We start from the raw sequence: 20,009 nt of genomic DNA on the forward strand, positions 1-20,009 counted from the left end.
CGTCTGAATCAGTCACAGAGCCGCCCCAGGACCATCTCTTCTGTCGAGTTTCCAGCCGCTGGCTCCGCTCCAGGGTGCGATGCAGCACCGCCTCATAGCGCTCCTATTGATCAAAAAATCTCTGGAGTTAGGCAGCGGAAACTGTGAGCGCGTCACTCTGAAAAATTATTATGATGAATTCATACATAATATATGACAAATATAAACAGAAAATACAATTATGAGGTTAAAAATGAGAAGAAGAGACAAATGTTCCAACCTTAATTTTAACAGATAAGGAATACAAAAATTTAAGCAGATGAAACAGAGATGTTATAAATCAGAAAGGGAAGTTGGGGAAAGTCATGGTGGGGGGTGGTTCACTGAAATTGTAAAATGTAATTTGAATTTGATTATGTTAAAATTTATTTAATGAAGTCATTAGATAGATAGATAGATAGATAGATAGATATAGATGATAGATAAGATATTGCTATAGATATAAAATATATGTAATAATAATAATAATAATAATAATAATAATAATAATAATAATAATAATTTATTTATACTCCACCCATATGGCCAGGTTCCCCCAGCCACTCTGGGTGGCTCCCAATTGAATATCAAAAACACAATACAACATTAAACGTTTAAAAATTCCCTAAACAGGGTAAGAATCCCTCTGCAGAGGAGTTTTAACAGGGTGGATAAAAATCAATGATTAAAAAAATTAAAAATTGGATTTTTAAAAATTTAAATCAGATTTTTTTAAAATTTAAAATATTAAGCTTAAGCAGACAAGCTTAAATATTCTTTAAGCTTGTTTGTTTCCACGCTCAAATAAAGAATATTTGAAAAACTACTATGATAGCAGAAATCTCCTGGCAGACCTTGAATGATTCTTGTAATGTATAGATAATAAACTAAATAATTTTTCTCTGAAGAAAATTAAGGAAACAAAGTAAAAGAACATGATAGTGTGTAAAAAATAACAAATGAGATTCAGTTTTTTGAGAACAATCGGAAGTTTATCTTTCTTATCTTTCTTCTTTATTTTCTTTTTTCTGTGTAGTGTACATGCATAAATTGTAATATGGTAAATTGTTGTGTAAATACGTGTTGAATGTTCAATAAAGATATTGATATATATCTATATATATCTATATATATTATATAGAAACAAACATAATATAGGATTTTAATGGCTTGGTATAATTTTTTTGAAAAAAATAGAGGATTTGGGTAAAGGGGAATGATATTATTCTTAGAAATTAGAAATATTATTTCTAATATTTTCTCATTCTGAATATTTTAAACTAATCTTGTTTAAAATAGGCAGAAGGATAAAAGATTAGAAAGAATCAGAAGGGGAAGTTGGGCTGGCAGAAAGGGAAATATGTTTATTTCTTTCTGTGATTTATGTTATGTTGATTAAATTGTCAAACCCAATACACATACACACACACACACAAAAGCAAAACATCTTCCAAATTCACTAGTTGTGAACTGAATCAGTCCGAATGGAATGATTAACGGAGCGTTGTAACTGCAACCACTTCTAGATATTTTAAGGGATGCAATGACCAACCTGTTAATATGAAAAAACACTGTTCTAAGGATAACATATTGATATGCATAGAATAAGCATGTCAAGATATTCGAAACTAAGGCAAAATTAATACAGTGGTACCTCGGGTTACATACGCTTCAGGTTACATACGCTTCAGGTTACAGACTCTGCTAACCCAGTAATAGTGCTTCAGGATGAGAACAGAAATCGTGCTCTGGCGGCGCGGCAGCAGCAGGAGGCCCCATTAGCTAAAGTGGTGCTTCAGGTTAAGAACAGTTTCAGGTTAAGAACAGAACTCCGGAACAAATTAAGTACTTAACCCGAGGTACCACTGTAATGGCTTTACATTGATTCCTACAAGACACAATGTTAAAGCATTTATAACATACAAGATGTCGGGTTGCGGTGGAGGGAAGCCACAAGGATGTCTCATAGAATCATAGAGTTGGAAGAGACCACAAGGGCCATCGAGTCCAACCCCCTGCCAAGCAGGAAACACCATCAGAGCACTCCTGACATATGGTTGTCAAGCCTCTGCTTAAAGACCTCCAAAGAAGGAGACTCCACCACACTCCTTGGCAGCAAATTCCACTGTCAAACAGCTCTTACTGTCAGGAAGTTCTTCCTAATGTTTAGGTGGAATCTTCTTTCTTGTAGTTTGGATCCATTGCTCCGTGTCTGCTTCTCTGGAGCAGCAGAAAACAACCTTTCTCCCTCCTCTATATGACATCCTTTTATATATTTGAACATGGCTATCATATCACCCCTTAACCTCCTCTTCTCCAGGCTAAACATGCCCAGCTCCCTTAGCCGTTCCTCATAAGGCATCGTTTCCAGGCCTTTGACCATTTTGTGTTTTTTTTTAAAAAGATATTTATTAACGTTTTGAACAGTAAAACAAACTTCACAGTCGAGACAAGAAAAGAAAAAAAAAAGAAAAACACCATCACAGTCAAGCAAAAAACAGAAAAATACAGTAGAACACACAAAACAAATTAAAGAAAAAAGACATTAAAAAAAGATTAAAAAACCAATTTCTTACTTATTGTTTTCTTAACCCTCCTTCCAGACTCCCTCACATCTCCCTTTTCTGTGTTCCCTTTTACACAATCTTATTCAGCAGTGCCTCCCCCTCTTTCAAATCTTATTTTGTATTATACATTTCAACTATTATGTCTCCAATTTTTCCCTTTATATCAATTTGTTTAAATTTGACATAATATTATTCTAGCTTCACCCTTAGTCTTATGAAACATTTTTTACATATTCCTTTCAACTATGTCACTAATGCCATATTATCTTTATATCTTGCATCATTTTAACATTCATACATTTTGCAATGCTTTTGCAGGTAGTCTTTAAATTTCTTCCAGTCCTCCTCCACTAACTCTTCTCCTAGGTCTCGGATTCTGCCAGTCATTTCTGCCAATTCCATGTAGTCTATCACTTGCATCTGCCATTCTTCCAGAGTGGGCAAATCTTGTGTCTTCCAGTGTTTTGCGATGAGTATTCTTGCTGCTGTTGTTGCGTACATAAAGAAAGTTCTGTCCTTCTTTGGCACCATTTGGCCAACAATGTTCAAAAGGAAGGCCTCTGGTTTCTTAGGGAAGGTATATTTAAATACCTTTTTCAGTTCATTATAGATCATTTCCCAGAAAGCTTTAACCTTTGGGCACGTCTACCAAAGGTGAAAGAAATGTTCCCTCAGTTTCTTTACATTTCCAACACTTATTATCTGGCAAATGGTATATTTTTGCAAGCTTGACTGGGGTCATGTACCACCTGTATATCATTTTCATAATATTTTCTTTTAAGGCATTACATGCCGTAAATTTCACACCAGTGGTCCATAACCGTTCCCAGTCAGCAAACATAATATTGTAACCAATGTCTTGCGCCCATTTTATCATAGCTGATTTGACCGTTTCGTCCTGAGTGTTCCATTTTAACAGCAAGTTATACATTCTTGAAAGTACCTTAGTTTTAGGTTCTAACAATTCTGTTTCTAATTTCGATTTTTCCACCTGGAAACCTGTTTTTTTGTCCATATTAAAGACCTCTCTAATTTGACGATAATGTAACCAATCTCGCACTTTGTCTTTTAGTTTCTCAAAACTCTGCAATCTCCATGTGTCTCCATCTTTTTCTAATATCTCCCAATATTTTGGCCACTTGGCCTCCATATTGAGTCTTTTCTGAGCCTTAGCTTCCATTGGTGACAACCACCTTGGGGTCTTATTTTCTAATAAATCCTTGTATCTTGTCCAGACATTAAACACTGCTTTCCTGACAATATGGTTCTTAAATGCTTTATGAGCTTTAACCTTGTCGTACCACAGATATGCAAGCCACCCAAACGCATTGTTGAACCCTTCCAAATCCAAAATGTCATTGTTTTCAAGAAGTAGCCAGTCTTTCAACCAGCAGAATGCTGCTGTTTCATAGTACAACTTCATGTCTGGCAGGGCAAATCCCCCCCTTTCTGTAGCATCAGTCAATATTTTGAATTTTATTCTGGGCTTTTTGCCCTGCCAGACAAATTTAGATATCTCTCTGCCACCTCTTGAAACAATCCATCTTGTCCACAATCTGCAAAGTCTGAAACAAAAACAGCATTTTTGGCAATACATTCATCTTTATAGCAGCAATTCGACCCAACAAGGAAAGCTTCAGTTTTGACCAAATCAGGCCTTTGACCATTTTGGTTGCCCTCCTCTGGACACGTTCCAGTTTGTCAGTGTCCTTCTTGAACTGTGGTGCCCAGAACTGGACACAGTACTCCAGGTGAGGTCTGACCAGAGCAGAATACAGTGGCACTATTACTTCCCTTGATCTAGATGCTATACTCCTATTGATGCAGCCCAGAACTGCATTGGCTTTTTTAGCTGCCGCGTCACACTGTTGGCTCATGTCAAGTTGGTGGTCAACCAAGACTCCTAGATCCTTTTCACATGTACTGCTCTCAAGCCAGGTGTCCCCCATCTTGTATTTGTGCCTCTCATTTTTTTTGCTCAAGTGCAATACTTTACATTTCTTCCTGTTAAAGTTCATCTTGTTTGTTTTGGCCCAGTTCTCTAATCTGTCAAGGTCGTTTTGAAGTGTGATCCTGTCCTCTGGGGTGTTAGCCACCCCTCCCAGTTTGGTGTCATCTGCAAATTTGATCAGGATGCCCTTGAGTCCATCATCCAAGTCGTTGATAAAGATGTTGAATAAGACCGGGCCCAAGACAGAACCCTGTGGCACCCCACTAGTCACTCTTCTCCAGGATGAAGAGGAACCATTGATGAGCACCCTTTGGGTTCGGTCAGTCAGCCAGTTACAAATCCACTGAGTGGTTTTTGTTTTTCGTGTTTCTTTCTTGTTTTTTTTCTTGATTAATTTTATACACACACACACACACACACACACACACACACACACAAAATGCAATGAAGGGATGATTGTGGGCATTGTGACCCCTTCCAAGTTGTCCCTTATGCCAGGGACATTCGACTCCCAAGAGACTGTGCTCCACTTCCGGGGGTGGGGGGGTGGGGAGACTGGCAGTGATCTACCCATTTTTTAGGGGGGTGTTCAGAGTTGACAAGCGTTTATTTAGGGGGGCAGACCAAAGTTGTTGAGTTTTTGGGGGGGGGCAGGTCAAGGTTGTTGAACTTTTCTTAAGGGGGCAGGTCAAAGAAAGCTTTTTAAGTATGTGATGGGAATGCAAGAATATAAGAGAATTTTGGGACATTACCGTATTTCCCCGTGTATAAGACTAGGTTTTCCCCCTAAAAAATAATGTCAAAAATTAGGGGGCATCTTATATGTCAGGGAAGAGTTAGACGTTTCCAGTTTCTCAGAGGGAGAAAGCATTCGACAAGGGGGGAAGGAGAGCAGTGAATCTAATAGAAGAGAACAAGAGGAACAACAGGGAGGGACTGGCTGTTCCCAGGAAAGGCCAGGGTTCAGTTCTAGCTCAGATTCGGAGGAGGGGAGATACAAGCCAGCTCTAGCCAGGAGGGTAGGAAAAAGAGCGGGAAAGCGAAGGGAAGGGCGCGTTCGACATTTTGAGAATGGCTGGTCACGGAGAAGCAGAGCTCAGAAGGTATCTGAAAGAAGGGACTCTGAGGAAGAAGAGTTAAAGATTCTTGTTTAAAAGTTTGTTTGTTAATACACAATAATACACAATAAAAAGTTATAAAAGAACAAGAAGCGTTTGTGTGGTGATCTGAAGAGGACAACGACCAGTCCTGACAGAATATACGGGGACATCTCCCCCCATTTTCTTAAATCTGAGTCCCCTCCAAATAAGGGGCATCTTATACATGGGATGTCTTATAGATGAAAAAAATACGGTATATATAATGATTTTTTTTTAATACTCACATTCCCATTTACAAAAAAAAATGGAGAACAGACTTGCTCGATCAGACCAATGGCCCATCTAGTCATCTTGTTCTGGGCACTGGGCAGCCAGTTGCTTCTGGGAATCCCAGTTTAGTGCAAGGAGGAAATAGTCACAATATATATATATAATAAACTGAAAAAGATACTCAAATTCCCATTTACAATAAAACCGGAGGCCCTCCTATTAGGAATCATGCCAACAGAAATTAAGAAAAAGATTAGACCACTCTTCATGTATGCACCGACAGCTGCCAGAATTTGAGTGGTGAGGAATTGGAAAAGTGAAAATATTCCCACAAAAACCAATTGGCAGGCCCAAATGGTAGAATATATACAACTGGCAAAAATGACAGGGAGACTTCGAGGATACTCGACATAGAAGGTGAATAAAGAATGGGTAGTATTGAAAGAATATTTGAATACTGATGGGGATAACAAAAAACTTCTGGCAGACATAGATTAACTCTTGTAACTGAAAGGTGACAAATAAAAGGACCTTTTGATAAGAACTAAGAAATCGCAAAAAGACACTGTGTGTAAAATTACAAATTGAAATATGGTATAATGAGAATAAGCAGAAGTCTGCTTTACTGATTTCATCCTTGATCCGTATTTTAATATTCTTTTGGAAGTCGCCCAGAGTGGTTGGGAAAACCCAGCCAGATGGGTGGGGGAGAAATGATATATTATTATTACTATTATTACTATTCTTATTCTATTTTTTCCTTTTCCTTTTTTTCCTTTCTTAGCAAAGTTTGTATATGGAGTTTGTACATGGAGTTTGTCAGGACTGGTCGTTGTCCTCTTCAGATCACCACCGAAACGCTTCTTGTTCTTTTATAAAACTTTTTATTGCGTATTAACAAAACATTCTTATAAACAGTTCTTAACTCTTCTTCCTCAGAGTCCCTTCTTTCAGATACCTTCTGAGCTCTGCTTCTCCCTGACCAGCCACTCTCCAAATGGCGAAGGCGCCCTTCCCTTCGCTTTCCCGCTCTTTTTCCTACCCTCCTGGCTAGAGCTGGCTTGTCTCTCCCCTCCTCCGAATCTGAGCTAGAACTGAACCCTGGCCTTTCCTGGGAACAGCCGGTCCCTCCCTCTTGTTCCTCTTGCTCCCTTTTATTAGATTCACTGCTCTCCTCCCCCCCCTTGGGGAATGCTTTCTCCCTCTGAGAAACTGAAAACCTCTAACTCTTCCCTGACAGAGTTTGTATACAGGTTACATTATTTATTTTTATGTATGTAATGTTTGAATGTTTAATAAAGATTTTTAAAAATTAAAACAGAAATAAAACGGAAAGTGTGAGAAATTGCAATAAATTGCGGGCAGCCGGTTGGACATCCCTGCCTTATACTCTAAAAGACGATTAAGACAGCTATAACTAGTGCCACTATCATAGTGTCTCTCTAATGCAGGCATGGCCCAACCTGGCCCTCCAGCTGTTTTGAGACTACAACTGGAGGGCCAAGTTTGGCCAGCTCTACAATACCTTGTCCTCCTCCAGCTTCTGTTTCCGCTTTTCCTCTACTGCTACTCTCCTTTGTTGCTCCTTCAACTTCTGTTCCTTCAGTCGTCTCTGCCTCTCCTCCATTTGCTTCTCATACTGTAGCTTGGCCTTCTTCTCCTTTTCCAATATCTGAGTTTCTTTGGCAGCTGCAAATTTCAACCAGGGTGGATAAAAATCAATGATTAAAAAAATTTTTTTTTAAATCAGATTTTAAAAATTTAAATCAATTTTTTAAAATTTAAATCGGATTTTTTGATTTAAATCAGATTTTTTTAAAATTTAAATCAGATTTTTTTAAAAATGTAAATCAGATTTTTAAAATAAAATGCTTTTGGAGGAAAAATCTTTCTAAAGATTTTCTATTTAAGTGACATTCTAGTTCAAAGGCAATTATTCATCAGGAAATAAGGATTTCTTTTAAGTTTTTCATGTGTGCTAAAACTAAGACTTTTTTAAAAAAATTGTTTAAACACATCAGTTAACAAACATAGATGCCATGATGCATGAGAAAAAATTAATAGAACACACGAAAGATGAGCAAAGTATACAAACAATAAGAATACTACAAAGACAATATTCAATATTAACAAACCAGGAAATAGAATGGAAAATCAAGCTAATGAGGCAGAGATACTTTGAATCGGCGAATAAAACAGGAAAATTCCTAGCCTGGCAACTGAGAAAAAGACAGAAGCAGAATGTTATAAATAAAATAATGGCAAAAGAAGAATTAATAGTAGACCCAAAAAGAATACAAAAAAACTTCCTCCAATTTTATGAGGAGCTATACAAGAAAAGAGAAGAGGACCCTGCCCAAATAGAAAATTATTTAGAGAATTGCACAGGGAAGACAGTTACAGAAGAAGAAAGAACTCAACTAAATAGACCCATAAGCACGGAAGAGATTGAGAATGCGATAAAAAAAATGAAATCGGGAAAAGCACCAGGCCCGGATGGTTTATCGGCCAAATATTATAAAGTTTTAGGAGGCCAACTGACACAAATACTCTGTGATACTATGAATAACATCTTAAGAGGAGGGAAAATACCCGAGTCGTGGAGGGAAGCTTTTATAACACTAATCCCCAAACCAGACACAGACAAATTGAACATGAAGAATTATAGGCCAATATCGTTATTAAACAACGATTACAAAATATACGCTGACATCATGGTGAACAGACTGAAAAAATGCCTAACAAATCTAATTCACAAAGACCAAGCGGGTTTTCTCCCAAATAGATTCCTGAAAGATAATGTGAGACATGTTGTAAACATAATTGAATATTTGGAGATTAATAATAATATACCGGCGTCCTTGATTTTCATTGACGCAGAAAAGGCGTTTGATAACGTCTCCTGGTGGTTCCTACTAAAATCTATAGAAAAGGCAGGGATTGAGGGTGAATTTCTGAAAGGAATACAGGCAATATACTCAAACCAGTATGCGAAATTGGTAATAAACAATAACCTTACGGACAGATTCAAAATAGAGAAAGGAACGAGGCAGGGATGCCCCCTTTCCCCGCTCTTATTCATTTTGGTTTTAGAAGTTCTGGCGAATAAAATAAGGTCAAAATCAGAGATAAAAGGGATCAAAATTGGATCTAAAGAATATAAATTAAAAGCATACGCGGACGACCTGATGTTATCTCTAGAAGAACCACAAGAAAGCATGGGTAAAGCATTGGAGATCTTGGAGGAGTACGGTAAACTATCGGGCTTTAAATTGAATAAAACTAAAACAAAAATGCTGATGAAGAACCTGAGAAATGATGTGAAGGAAGGATTGGAGAGACAGTATGGAATTAAAGTGGCTAAAAAAATAAAATATTTAGGAATCTGGCTAACACCCAAAAATATAAATTTAATCGAAGACAATTATACGCCAACTTGGGACAAAGTTAAAAAAGATCTGGATGTGTGGAATAGGGTGAACCTTTCGTGGCTAGGCAGAATGGAAGCGATAAAAATGAACATACTCCCTAGGATGCTGTTCCTATTCCAAAATATACCTGTGATCAGAGGGGTCAAAATATTTAAGGACTGGCAGAAAACCCTGTCAAGATTCATATGGCAGGGAAGAAGGCCAAGGATCAGATTCAAATTACTTACAGACTGTAAGGAGAGAGGAGGGCTGGCAGTACCTAATTTAAAATTATACTATGAAGCGGCCTGTCTTTGCTGGGTCAAAGACTGGATAACTTTAGAAAATACGGACTTATTAGACTTAGAAGGGGCTGACAATAGGTTTGGCTGGCATGCCTACCTCTGGTCAAATAAAGAAAAAGTACACAAAGGGTTTTCGAGCCATATCATCAGAGGCCCCCTGTATGAAGTTTGGGAAAAAAATAAAAAACTGTTAGAATGGAGGACACCTTGGTGGCTATCCCCAACAGACATCTTATCAATCAAAAAAATAAACCTGGAAGAGCGAAAACTGACATATGAAGATCTACTGGTAAGATCCCAAGACAGCTGGAGATTAAGGCCGTACGAAGAATTAAAGGAGAAGTTAACGGGTTGGTTTCAGTATCATCAGATCAACGCAAAATGGACGGAAGATAAAAAAACAGGAATGAATGAAAAAAAGTCCAAATTCCAGATCGAAATAATTGAAAGCAAATCCAAGATATTATCAAAGATGTATAGCATTTTATTGGAATGGGAGACTAAAGATGAAGAAATCAAGGAAGTTATGGTTAAGTGGGCGATGGATCTGGGGCATAATATAGAATATGAAAAATGGTTAAAATTGTGGAAGGAGGGATTAAAATTCACAGCAAGCGCTGCAATTAGAGAAAACTTAGAAAAGATGGTATATAGATGGTACTTAACACCAGAAAAATTGAGCAGAATGTTTAAAACTGCAAATAAGGCCTGCTGGAAATGTAAAACAAAAGAAGGCAATTTTATACATATGTGGTGGACATGCAAGGAAATAAAAAAATTTTGGAATCAGATATATAATGAGTTAAAAAAGATACTCAAATATACATTTCCTAAAAATCCAGAGGCCTTCTTACTAGGGATGGTTGGGAAAGAAATTCAAGAAAAAGATAAGACCCTATTTCAATACTCAACAGCAGCGGCCAGAATCTTAATCGCCCAAAATTGGAAAAGTTCAAACCTCCCAACGGTGAAGGATTGGCAATTAAAATTATATGACTTTATTGAATTGGCAAGAATGACGCAAAGAATTAGAAATCAAAAAAATACAAAGTTAAAGGAGGATTGGAATAAATTTATGGTATATTTTTAAGACAACTTTAGAAACCTACCAATTACAGCAGGTTTGTTATAAAACTTCCGATGCTAAAATTAAAAACAAATACCAGCAGTAATAACAAAACTATTAAAAGCAAAAACCCGAAATCAGTAGGGAAGGAAGTCGATGTTTTATGTTGTAACATTTTTGTATTTTTTGCTTTGGATATTTTCTTTTTTCTTTTCCTCTTTCCATTCTTTTCTTCTTTTTTCCTTTCTTCATTTTTCTACTTAGTGTTTGATGTATTTGTTTTTTTTTTTGCTTTTTGTATGTATAAAAGGAATTCAATAAAAAGACTTTGCAGCATCTTCAAAAAAAAAAAGTGACATTCTAGTTCAAAGGCAATTATTCATCAGGAAATAAGGATTTCTTTTAAGTTTTTCATGTGTGCTAAAACTAAGACTTTTTAAAAAAATTTGTTTAAACACATCAGTTAACAAACATAGATGCCATGATGCTATTGTTTTAGGTAAATAAATTGTTTAAATGGTTATGAAGGGAATGCGTCTTTTTCTCCTTCCAATCGAGTATAGCAGAAAAGCTGTCCAAATAGAAGCAGTTAATTTATTAAACTTCACCATCATTTCATCATTATCTGTCAATGTATTTCTAAGATTAGAACCAAATCAGTCATGTTTGATAGAACTGTCAAAACCACTCTGAAAATTTATTCTTCCAAAAATGAAACCTTCCTCTGCTTGTCCAGATTAAGAGGATGCCAGCAAGGCTGAACCTTTCTGTAAAATAAATTGATTTGAATCAAGTCTTACTGACTAGTGATTTAAATCGATTTGATTGAAATCAGATCCACCCTGTCTGCCACACAAATGCAACAGGCTGCATTTTTTATCCATACTTTTAAATATATGCCTACCTTGCTGCTTCTCGCGCTCCTCTCTCCGTTCCCTGGCCAGCCTTTGTCTCTCTTCTGTTCTCAAAGTGGAACCATCGATCACTGGAAAGGACGGCAAAGTTGAACTGGTTACAGGGCTGAGATTTCTGGAGGAACAAGTGACCAATGGGCGCAATTTTCTTTTCCCAGGAGTGCAACTCCAGCCTGATGTGCAGGGATGCTGGTTAACATCAGAATTAGGGTGGTTCATAAAAAGCTCTTTTTTGAAGATGCCTGCTCCAAAGTTCTTATCTTACTACACTAAGGGTTATACAGCTATATCTGAAATTTCGTGCATATCGTTAATAACTTTTTAAAAAAAATTAAATACTTTATTTACAACATAGCCCACAAAAACTTGTACATACAAACCCACCACCGTTGACAATTTAATTATCAAAATTAAACTTCTATCCCCTTACACAAAGAAAACATAACATAAAAATAAAAGACTTCCTTTATCCTATTTACTTCTTGTATACTGTTTCTTTTATATGCGATTATTACCATTTTTCCTAATTATGAGTTAAAAAACCACAAAGTCTCCTGTAGAAATTAATCAAAACAAGTCCAGGTGTATATTTGAAATATACAAAATGTATCAGTTAATATCTTGACCCTGCTCCGCTGAATTGACATTTCAGCCTTCACGACATAGGAAAATGGCCAAGTAAACAGCTATTTTCATGGAGGAGGGTCAAGATATTAACTGATATGTATGAAATTTCAGATAAAGGTACCCCTGGCCGTATGGGCCAGTCGTGTCCGACTCTAGGGTTGCGCGCTCATCTGGCTCAAGAGGCCGTGAGCCAGCGCTGTCCGAAGACACTTCCAGGTCACGTGGCCAGCGTGATGAAGCTGCATCTGGCGAGCCAGCACCAGTGCCGCACACGGAAACGCTGTTTACCTTCCCGCTATAAAGCGGTACCTATTTATCTACTTGCACTTAGGGGTGCTTTCGAACTGCTAGGTGGGCAGGAGCTGGGACCGAACGACAGGAGCTCACCCTGCCGCGGGGATTCGAACCACCGACCTTATGATCAGCAAGTCCTAGGCACTGAGGTTTTATCCACAGCGCCACCCGCATCAGATATAGTCATATAATTCCTAGTGTAGTAAGATAAGACCTTTGGAGCAAGCATTTTCAAAATAGAGTTTTTTAATGAACCGTCCTACTGAACACCCAATGCTTTTCAGTGGAGCAGGGTCAAGATATTAACTCAGGCATGGCCAAATGTGGCCCTCCAGCTGTTTGGGGACTACAATTCCCATTATCCCTGAGCACTGGTCCTGTTAGCTAGGGATGATGTCCCCAAACAGCTGGAGGGGCAAGTTGGGCCATGTCTGGTAGAGGTAAGACTGGCAACAAAGTATAAAGAGAAGCGTTGGAAGTCGAATATTTGTGGTGTTCACGTAGTATTTGTAGGTGTGTTGGGTATGTATTATATGTAATGTATGTAATGTATTGTATCATATTTGTTAAGCAGTATGTAAACTGATGTATAATAAAGATTATTTTAAGAGAAAAGTAAATGCCCTGGTGCAGGGGCCAGCAAACCTTTTCAGCAGGGGGCCGGTCCACTGTCTCTCAGACCTTGTGGGGGCCGGACTAGATTTTGGAGGAAAAAATTGAACGAATTCCTATGCCCCACAAAAAAAGAGATGCATTTTAAATCAAAGCACACATTCTACTCATGTAAAAACACGCTGATTCCTGGACCATCTGCGGGCTGGATTGAGAAGGCCACTGGGCTGGATCCGGCCCCCAGGCCTTAGGTTGCTTATCCATGTGGTCATTTCCTGCTTTGCAAAACAAAAACAGCATCTTCACTGGCCCAAGTAGACCAATTCCTACCGAGCTTTTGAAATATGTCAAAATGGGACTCTTTTGAGAAGGAGAATATGCAACTTAAAAAGTAGCAGCACAGATTCATGAACTAAAAAGCGGAAGGATGCGAAGAGCCACAACCAAGGTAGCCACAGGAATGGAATTATTATTATTATTATTATTATTTTTATTATTATTATTAAAGCAATAATTTTACCTGGCCTGGTTGAAGATTTCATACCAGCTGGAGATTGGAGTGGAACAGGACTAGCACCACTTTGGCTTCTTCTTTCTTCTGCTAACACCTGGGCTGCAGCAACTGTAAAAGAGACCACAATCACAGTTATTACAGCGAAAATCCACAATGTATTTCCAGCGGCAGGCTTCATGCAAGACTTGCTGGTATGTCTCATCATTTTTTAAAATTTCTTCGTATATCATGTCAAAAAAACCAGAATTATTTTTATGAGGAATTTTCACAATGGACATTACAAAGGACAATAAAAAGAGTCTTTCTATATGTGACTGGGGCCGCCAGGATCATGATTACAAAACCCTGGAAAAACAACATATTGCCGACAAAAGAAGAATGGCTCTTAAAACTTAGCGAGTATCTAGAACTAGCTCAACTTACAGAATCAATAAGAAATCACTCAAATGTGAGAATAAAGAGAGAATGGGTTGTTTTTATAAACTACATGAAAAAAGGTGGTTCTCAGTACTTCTCTTGGCTTGGCGTAGCCTAAAATACCACAGGCAATCCATAGACTTACTAAGAGAAAACAGACAAACAAAATATGATTTATTAGGAACCGCTGGTGGATGGGGAAGGAAGTCAAGATACGAATTAGGGAGTCGAGCCTGAAGTCATAAGAGGAAATGTTATAATTATAAAAACCTGTAAGAAATAACTAATAGGAGAAAGGATGGCTTGTATTCCTTACAAAGAAGTTTATTGGATACTGTTTCATTTCTAGTTTCTTTTTCTTTCATTTTTCTTTTTTTCTATCTTTCCTTCTTTTGTCCCCGATTTCGGCCCTCACTCGAACTCAGCACTGTGGAAGGGAGGGAAGGAGGAAGAAGGAGAAGCATTTCCCCTCTCCATGACAACTGTTCTGTCATGGCAATAATCCTCCCCAGGCTGCACCAAAAACAATCACCTCCAAGTACTTTAATAAAAAATGATTTAAATCAAGTCTTACAGACTCGTGATTGAAATCAAATCCACCCTGCTATGGATATTTACATCATGCTTTATAGAATAACAAGCGCCGAACTGCCGATCTCCTTGTGCAAGATACCAAATAACTGCAACAGGCTTTATATTGACAACACAATGATAAAAAAGACCCCTCTGAACTAATTCCTCCCCCAGCACAAGGATCTTAACTCATCATTATCTAAGTGTGGCGCATGGCATTATCCTGGCTGCATCCCTCTCCCCTTGAACAAATGCCATTGTCACAACACTTGCTTCAAGGGGGACGCAGTTAATAATAATAATAATAATAATAATAATTTCTACCCTGCCCATCTGGCTGGGTTTCCCCAGCCACTCTAGGCGGCTTCCAACAAGAGGCGGCTTCCAACAAGAGATTAAAAATACATTAAAACATCACTGGTAAGAAATCAGACCCTCTCGACACTCAATTTGTCTCACTGACCTGGAGTAAGAAGACAGCATATTCACAGACTGACATTAAAATTAATGGAAATTAATTCAAGAACACAGAGGCCAAATATAGATCTAATATTCTCTGTGCCCTGCATATAGACTAGTATACTAAAACAGATGTTGATCTCTTCCTGTTTTCATGCTCCCCCACCTCACTGCATTGAGAAATTATGCTTCCTTTTTCATGTTTTTGTTTTTCCTTACTTGCTCTCAACGCAGGGAAGTAGACTAGTTTCCTCTTCCCCTCTCCTTTATGTGAGGAAATTGCCTTCCCTCTCAGTGGGAACTTTCCCCCCTGTATGTGTTGTTTGTCAAGTTCACAGGCATTATCAATACACCCCATTAATACACCCCAGAAATCAATTAAGAAGAAGAAGAAGAAGAAGTTGTTATTTATACCCCACCCATCTGGCTGGGGTTCTCCAGCCGCTCTGGGCGGCTTCCAACAAAAGATTAAAATACAATAATATTAATAATAATAATAATAATAATTAAAAGCTTCCCTAAACATTTGGACTCTCTCCTAGTGTCATGACTGCAGTCCAAATGGGAGACTCCCCCAGCTTCTTGGAATAAAAGAAAAAGACCCTTGGAGATCCATTAACAGATGTCCTGTTTCAGGTCGAGTTTTTGGGTCTCGGTTCTGACTGTATTTGAAATTACTGGTAAAATGTCAGTTCATATGTAAGAAGTCTGAGGCTGTTTCATTCAGAAGGTGTGACAGTAGTACTGTTCCGTTTTAGTATAACATGTGGAGTAGAGAAAATCTTTATAATTTCAGACTTGCCAACCTAAATTATACAGTAATTCCAAGTAGGATCATTCCACATCAAATTGACGCAAAAAACCCCAAGGGTTTCATCACCTGCCATATCAGATTTGAACGAAGCTTGGTGTCCTCCCTTCCCTTACAGTTGAAAGACACCCCCTTAATTCCTCCCCCCATCTCAAACGGTTTTAATTTTAGTAAGATTAAAAATGCATGAAAACATCCGTTCGAAACTTCCCGAGACAATAGACCCTAGCGCTGCAAATCACAACGGATTCCCAGTCCAACTTTGAAATAACTTGCGTCTCCAAAAGACACAATGATGTCTCTATCATGCAAGTGGAAAAAAGCATTGCTATTGTATTTAGACCCCCCGAGCTTCTTCCTTCATAAGAGAGTTTGCATTCTTCCTCTGCCCATGCATTCATGTTCGTGGTACCACTTCGCTCGACTCTACAGCACTGCCAAGTCTGTAAGGTTCAGATAGTTAACAAATATGCCATCACTAATACGGAAAGGCTGCAGAAAGTCCCAGGCTCAAACATCCAATATCTCCACACAAGGCTGCCTGAAACCCTGGAGATTTTCATCGGCAATACTGCATTGGATTGACCAATAGGTCTGACTCAGGATAAGGCAGTTCCTATGCTCACTATAACTCAGTGGTGTCCAAACCTTTTTCAAAGACGGCCGGATTTGATGAAGTGAAGGACTGTGAGGGCCAACCAAAGCTGTTGAGCTTTTTTTAGGACTTTGGACATGCCTGCTATAACTAATGCCAGTGTACTGAAATAAGCAAAGACTCTCAGTGTCAAAGCGACAATCAACTTTGAACTGGTCATGTTGCCTTCCAAGAAACGACTCTCTTTCAAACTTAAAAATGGAAAGTGTAACGCTGGTGGACCACAAAAGAGGTTGAAAGATCTCAAGGCAAATTTTAAAAATGTAGTATAAACACCAACAACTGGGAAACACTGGCCTGCGAGAGCTCCAGTTGGAGAACAGCCTTGACCAAAAGGGTCCTGGGCTTTGGAGACACTCAAACTTAGGACGCGAGGGAGAAACGGGTGAAGAGGAAGAACCTTCACCGGGATCAACTCCCGCCCAGAAACCCCACTGTGGAAGGACGTGTGGATCCGGAATTGGCCTCCACTGTCACTTATGGGCTCACTGCTAAAATCCGTGTTGATGGAAGACAATCTGACTCAGCTATGAGGGATTGCCAAAGAAGAAGAAGAAGGCGACGACGTTAGGCTTCCATTTTCAGATAATTTTTAATGCAGGGAAGCCCACAAAAGGGCTGTCTTCCTGTCCAAAATGGCACAATTCATAATGAATCATAGAATCATAGAATCATAGAGTTGGAAGAGACCACAAGGGCCATCGAGTCCAACCCCCTGCCAAGCAGGAAACACCATCAGAGCACTCCTGACATATGGTTGTCAAGCCTCTGCTTAAAGACCTCCAAAGAAGGAGACTCCACCACACTCCTTGGCAGCAAATTCCACTGTCGAACAGCTCTTACTGTCAGGAAGTTCTTCCTAATGTTTAGGTGGAATCTTCTTTCTTGTAGTTTGGATCCATTGCTCCGTGTCCGCTTCTCTGGAGCAGCAGAAAACAGCCTTTCTCCCTCCTCTATGTGACATCCTTTTATATATTTGAACGTGGCTATCATATCACCCCTTAACCTCCTCTTCTCCAGGCTAAACATGCCCAGCTCCCTTAGCCGTTCCTCATAAGGCATCATTTCCAGGCCTTTGACCATTTTGGTTGCCCTCCTCTGGACACGTTCCAGTTTGTCAGTGTCCTTCTTGTACTGTGGTGCCCAGAACTGGACACAGTACTCCAGGTGAGGTCTGACCAGAGCAGAATACAGTGGCACTATTACTTCCCTTGATCTAGATGCACTTCCCTTGATCTAGATGTGACCTCCTGTATGAGATATACACATATCCTTATTTTGGGGTTGTGAGAGGCTAGCCACCCACCCACCTCCACAACTAAACAATTTGCTTTCTGTGTGATCAATGAAGAGGGGGGCTTGCCTGTCAGGAGATCAGGCCAGGAAGCTGTTTTAAATATCCACTTCTTTTTAAATTCCAGGGTACCAGTATGCCTCGATATATCATAGGTACAAGGGAGGGCGTTTGTGGAAAAAATGTTGCACTAGTAAGTTTTGTGCTAAGACTGAGACAAAAGATACCCTTGATTCAGTAGCAGACATACTGTATTTTTCCATGCATAAGACCATATCCCCCCACCAATTAAGTTTTAAATTGGGGGTCGTCTTATACACGGAATGTTACAATTAATTATTTCTGAATTTGGGGCTCAAAAGATAGGGGTCACCTTAGACATGGGGGCATCTTGTACATGGAAAAATACGGTAATTTGTTTGGAAAACTCCAAAAGACTTTTTTCCCTCTCCAGCAAACCGATCAGCTGGTCTGCTAAAGACAGAGAAAACTGTCAATTTCATTGTTGCTTGCAGATTTCAGTGTCTCAGCTGTGGATCTGCCAGTTTCATTGTGCTGACTATTTGGCGGGGGGCGGGGGCGGGAATAGGAGTAGACTGTGACTGGTACCAGGATCACCCACAAACCGAAAATAATACATGATGTACATTAAAATGACAACTAAAGATCTTGTAGCGCCTTAGATACTAACATGCTTGCGGTTTGCTCAGCTAACTTCTTGTGAACTGACTCTGAAGCTGCTGGAAAACTAATACTGTAAAAAGGCGATATTTAAATCAATAAATTTCACAAGCACGCACACGCGCACACACACACACACACACACACGCTAAAAAGAGGCAGAACCAGTGAGCATCTGTCTAGGATGGAGGGAAATCAGAAAAAGGGTAGAAGAGAATGACCCAACTGAGGAGGGAGAGGACCAAGACAAAACGGAGGAGCCAGGTTGAAGAAGTATCAGGAAACAGGGCTTTAAAAGTCATCTTTGTTTCTTCAGCTTGCAAAGCGCCTTGAGTAATGTAAGATAGAAAGACGGTATACAAATTAAAAGTGATGATGATGATCTTAAGGGGCAATAGGGCGGTTCATAAATTTTTTTTTAATGAAAATGCCTGCTCCAAAGGTTTTATCTTACTACACTAGGGATTATATAGCTGTATCTGAATTTTTTTGCATATCACGGGAAGGGGGGGGGTTACGAGGTGTCTTGCGAGGGGGTGAGAATAGGAGGAGCCTGCCCTACCCCTTCCCCTCCCTCTCCCTGCGCCCCCTCACCCATCTTCTCTCGGAGCCCCCTCAGGGGCGGCAGAGGCGGAGGCGAGGCGGCGAGGGTCTCGGGGCCCGTGGCGGCGCCGTTGCCCTCCGCCATTTTCGGACCACTGAGGCGGTGTGGGGGGCGCGAGCCCCACTCGCAGGCGCGCGCTCCGCTGCTCCCGGACTCCCACTCGGGCGGGCCGACTTCGGCAAGCTGACTTGAGGCGCGGCGGCGCTACGCATGCGCCCTTGAGCGTCCCCGTCCGTCAGGCGGGTCGCGCACGCGCGCTCCCTCCCCCACTCGATCGCGCGCCTGACACCGCCCCCGGCGGCACTTCAAGGGAGGGAGCGGCGCACGCTCGAGCCCCGTACTTCGCCCCCCCCCCCCGCCCCTCGGAGCGGCGCTAGGCCCCCTTTCCCGCCAAAAGTCTCAGACCCGACTTCGGAGGACTGACTGGAGGCGCATGCGCCGGGTAGGGAGGGAGGCCGGGCCTCGCGCCCGCCCTTGAGCGTCCCCCGTGCGTCTGGAGGGTGGCGCGCGCGCCTAATTCCGTCCCAGGCGGCGCCTGAGGGAGGGAGGGAGCGGCGAGCACGCGCTCCCACTTGCCGCCTTCGAGCGGCTCCTCAATGGAGGGAGGGAGCGGGAGCGCGCGTTCCCCCTCAGCGTGCTCTCTCTCTCTCTCCCGACCCCCTCAGATCCGTGAAACTGAAAACCGAAAAAAAGGCGCGACCCGTTAGGAGGCGGCGTTGCGCGTCGCTTCTTTTCCCCTGGAGGAGGAGCCGTGAGTGTACACGTGTCGGGTCATCCTCACGTGGAAAGCCCGTGGCTTCGTCTCCAGGACTCCCGGGAACTGTAGTTTCCTCCTTGGCGCGCTACGGTTCCCAGCCGCCTGGCGCC

General features: G+C 40.5%; 1 protein-coding gene across 1 annotated transcript in view; it reads right to left on the minus strand.

The window, feature by feature from the left end:
• The window catches only part of MAP7D3 (MAP7 domain containing 3), a 40,905-nt gene extending 21,442 nt beyond the window's left edge, over positions 1-19,463 (minus strand). The window contains exons 1-5 of the mRNA XM_077922682.1: positions 19,133-19,463; positions 13,655-13,756; positions 11,592-11,672; positions 7,432-7,595; positions 1-103 (exon numbers count right to left, since the gene is read on the minus strand). Coding sequence (XP_077778808.1) covers positions 1-103; positions 7,432-7,595; positions 11,592-11,672; positions 13,655-13,756; positions 19,133-19,226 — 544 coding nt within the window. The 5' untranslated portion in view covers positions 19,227-19,463. The remainder of the gene's footprint in view (positions 104-7,431; positions 7,596-11,591; positions 11,673-13,654; positions 13,757-19,132) is intronic.
• Between the last annotated feature and the right edge of the window lie 546 nt (positions 19,464-20,009).

Source organism: Podarcis muralis, chromosome Z, assembly GCF_964188315.1.
Source record: "Podarcis muralis chromosome Z, rPodMur119.hap1.1, whole genome shotgun sequence".
In the NCBI taxonomy this organism is placed as follows: Eukaryota; Metazoa; Chordata; class Lepidosauria; order Squamata; family Lacertidae; genus Podarcis; species Podarcis muralis.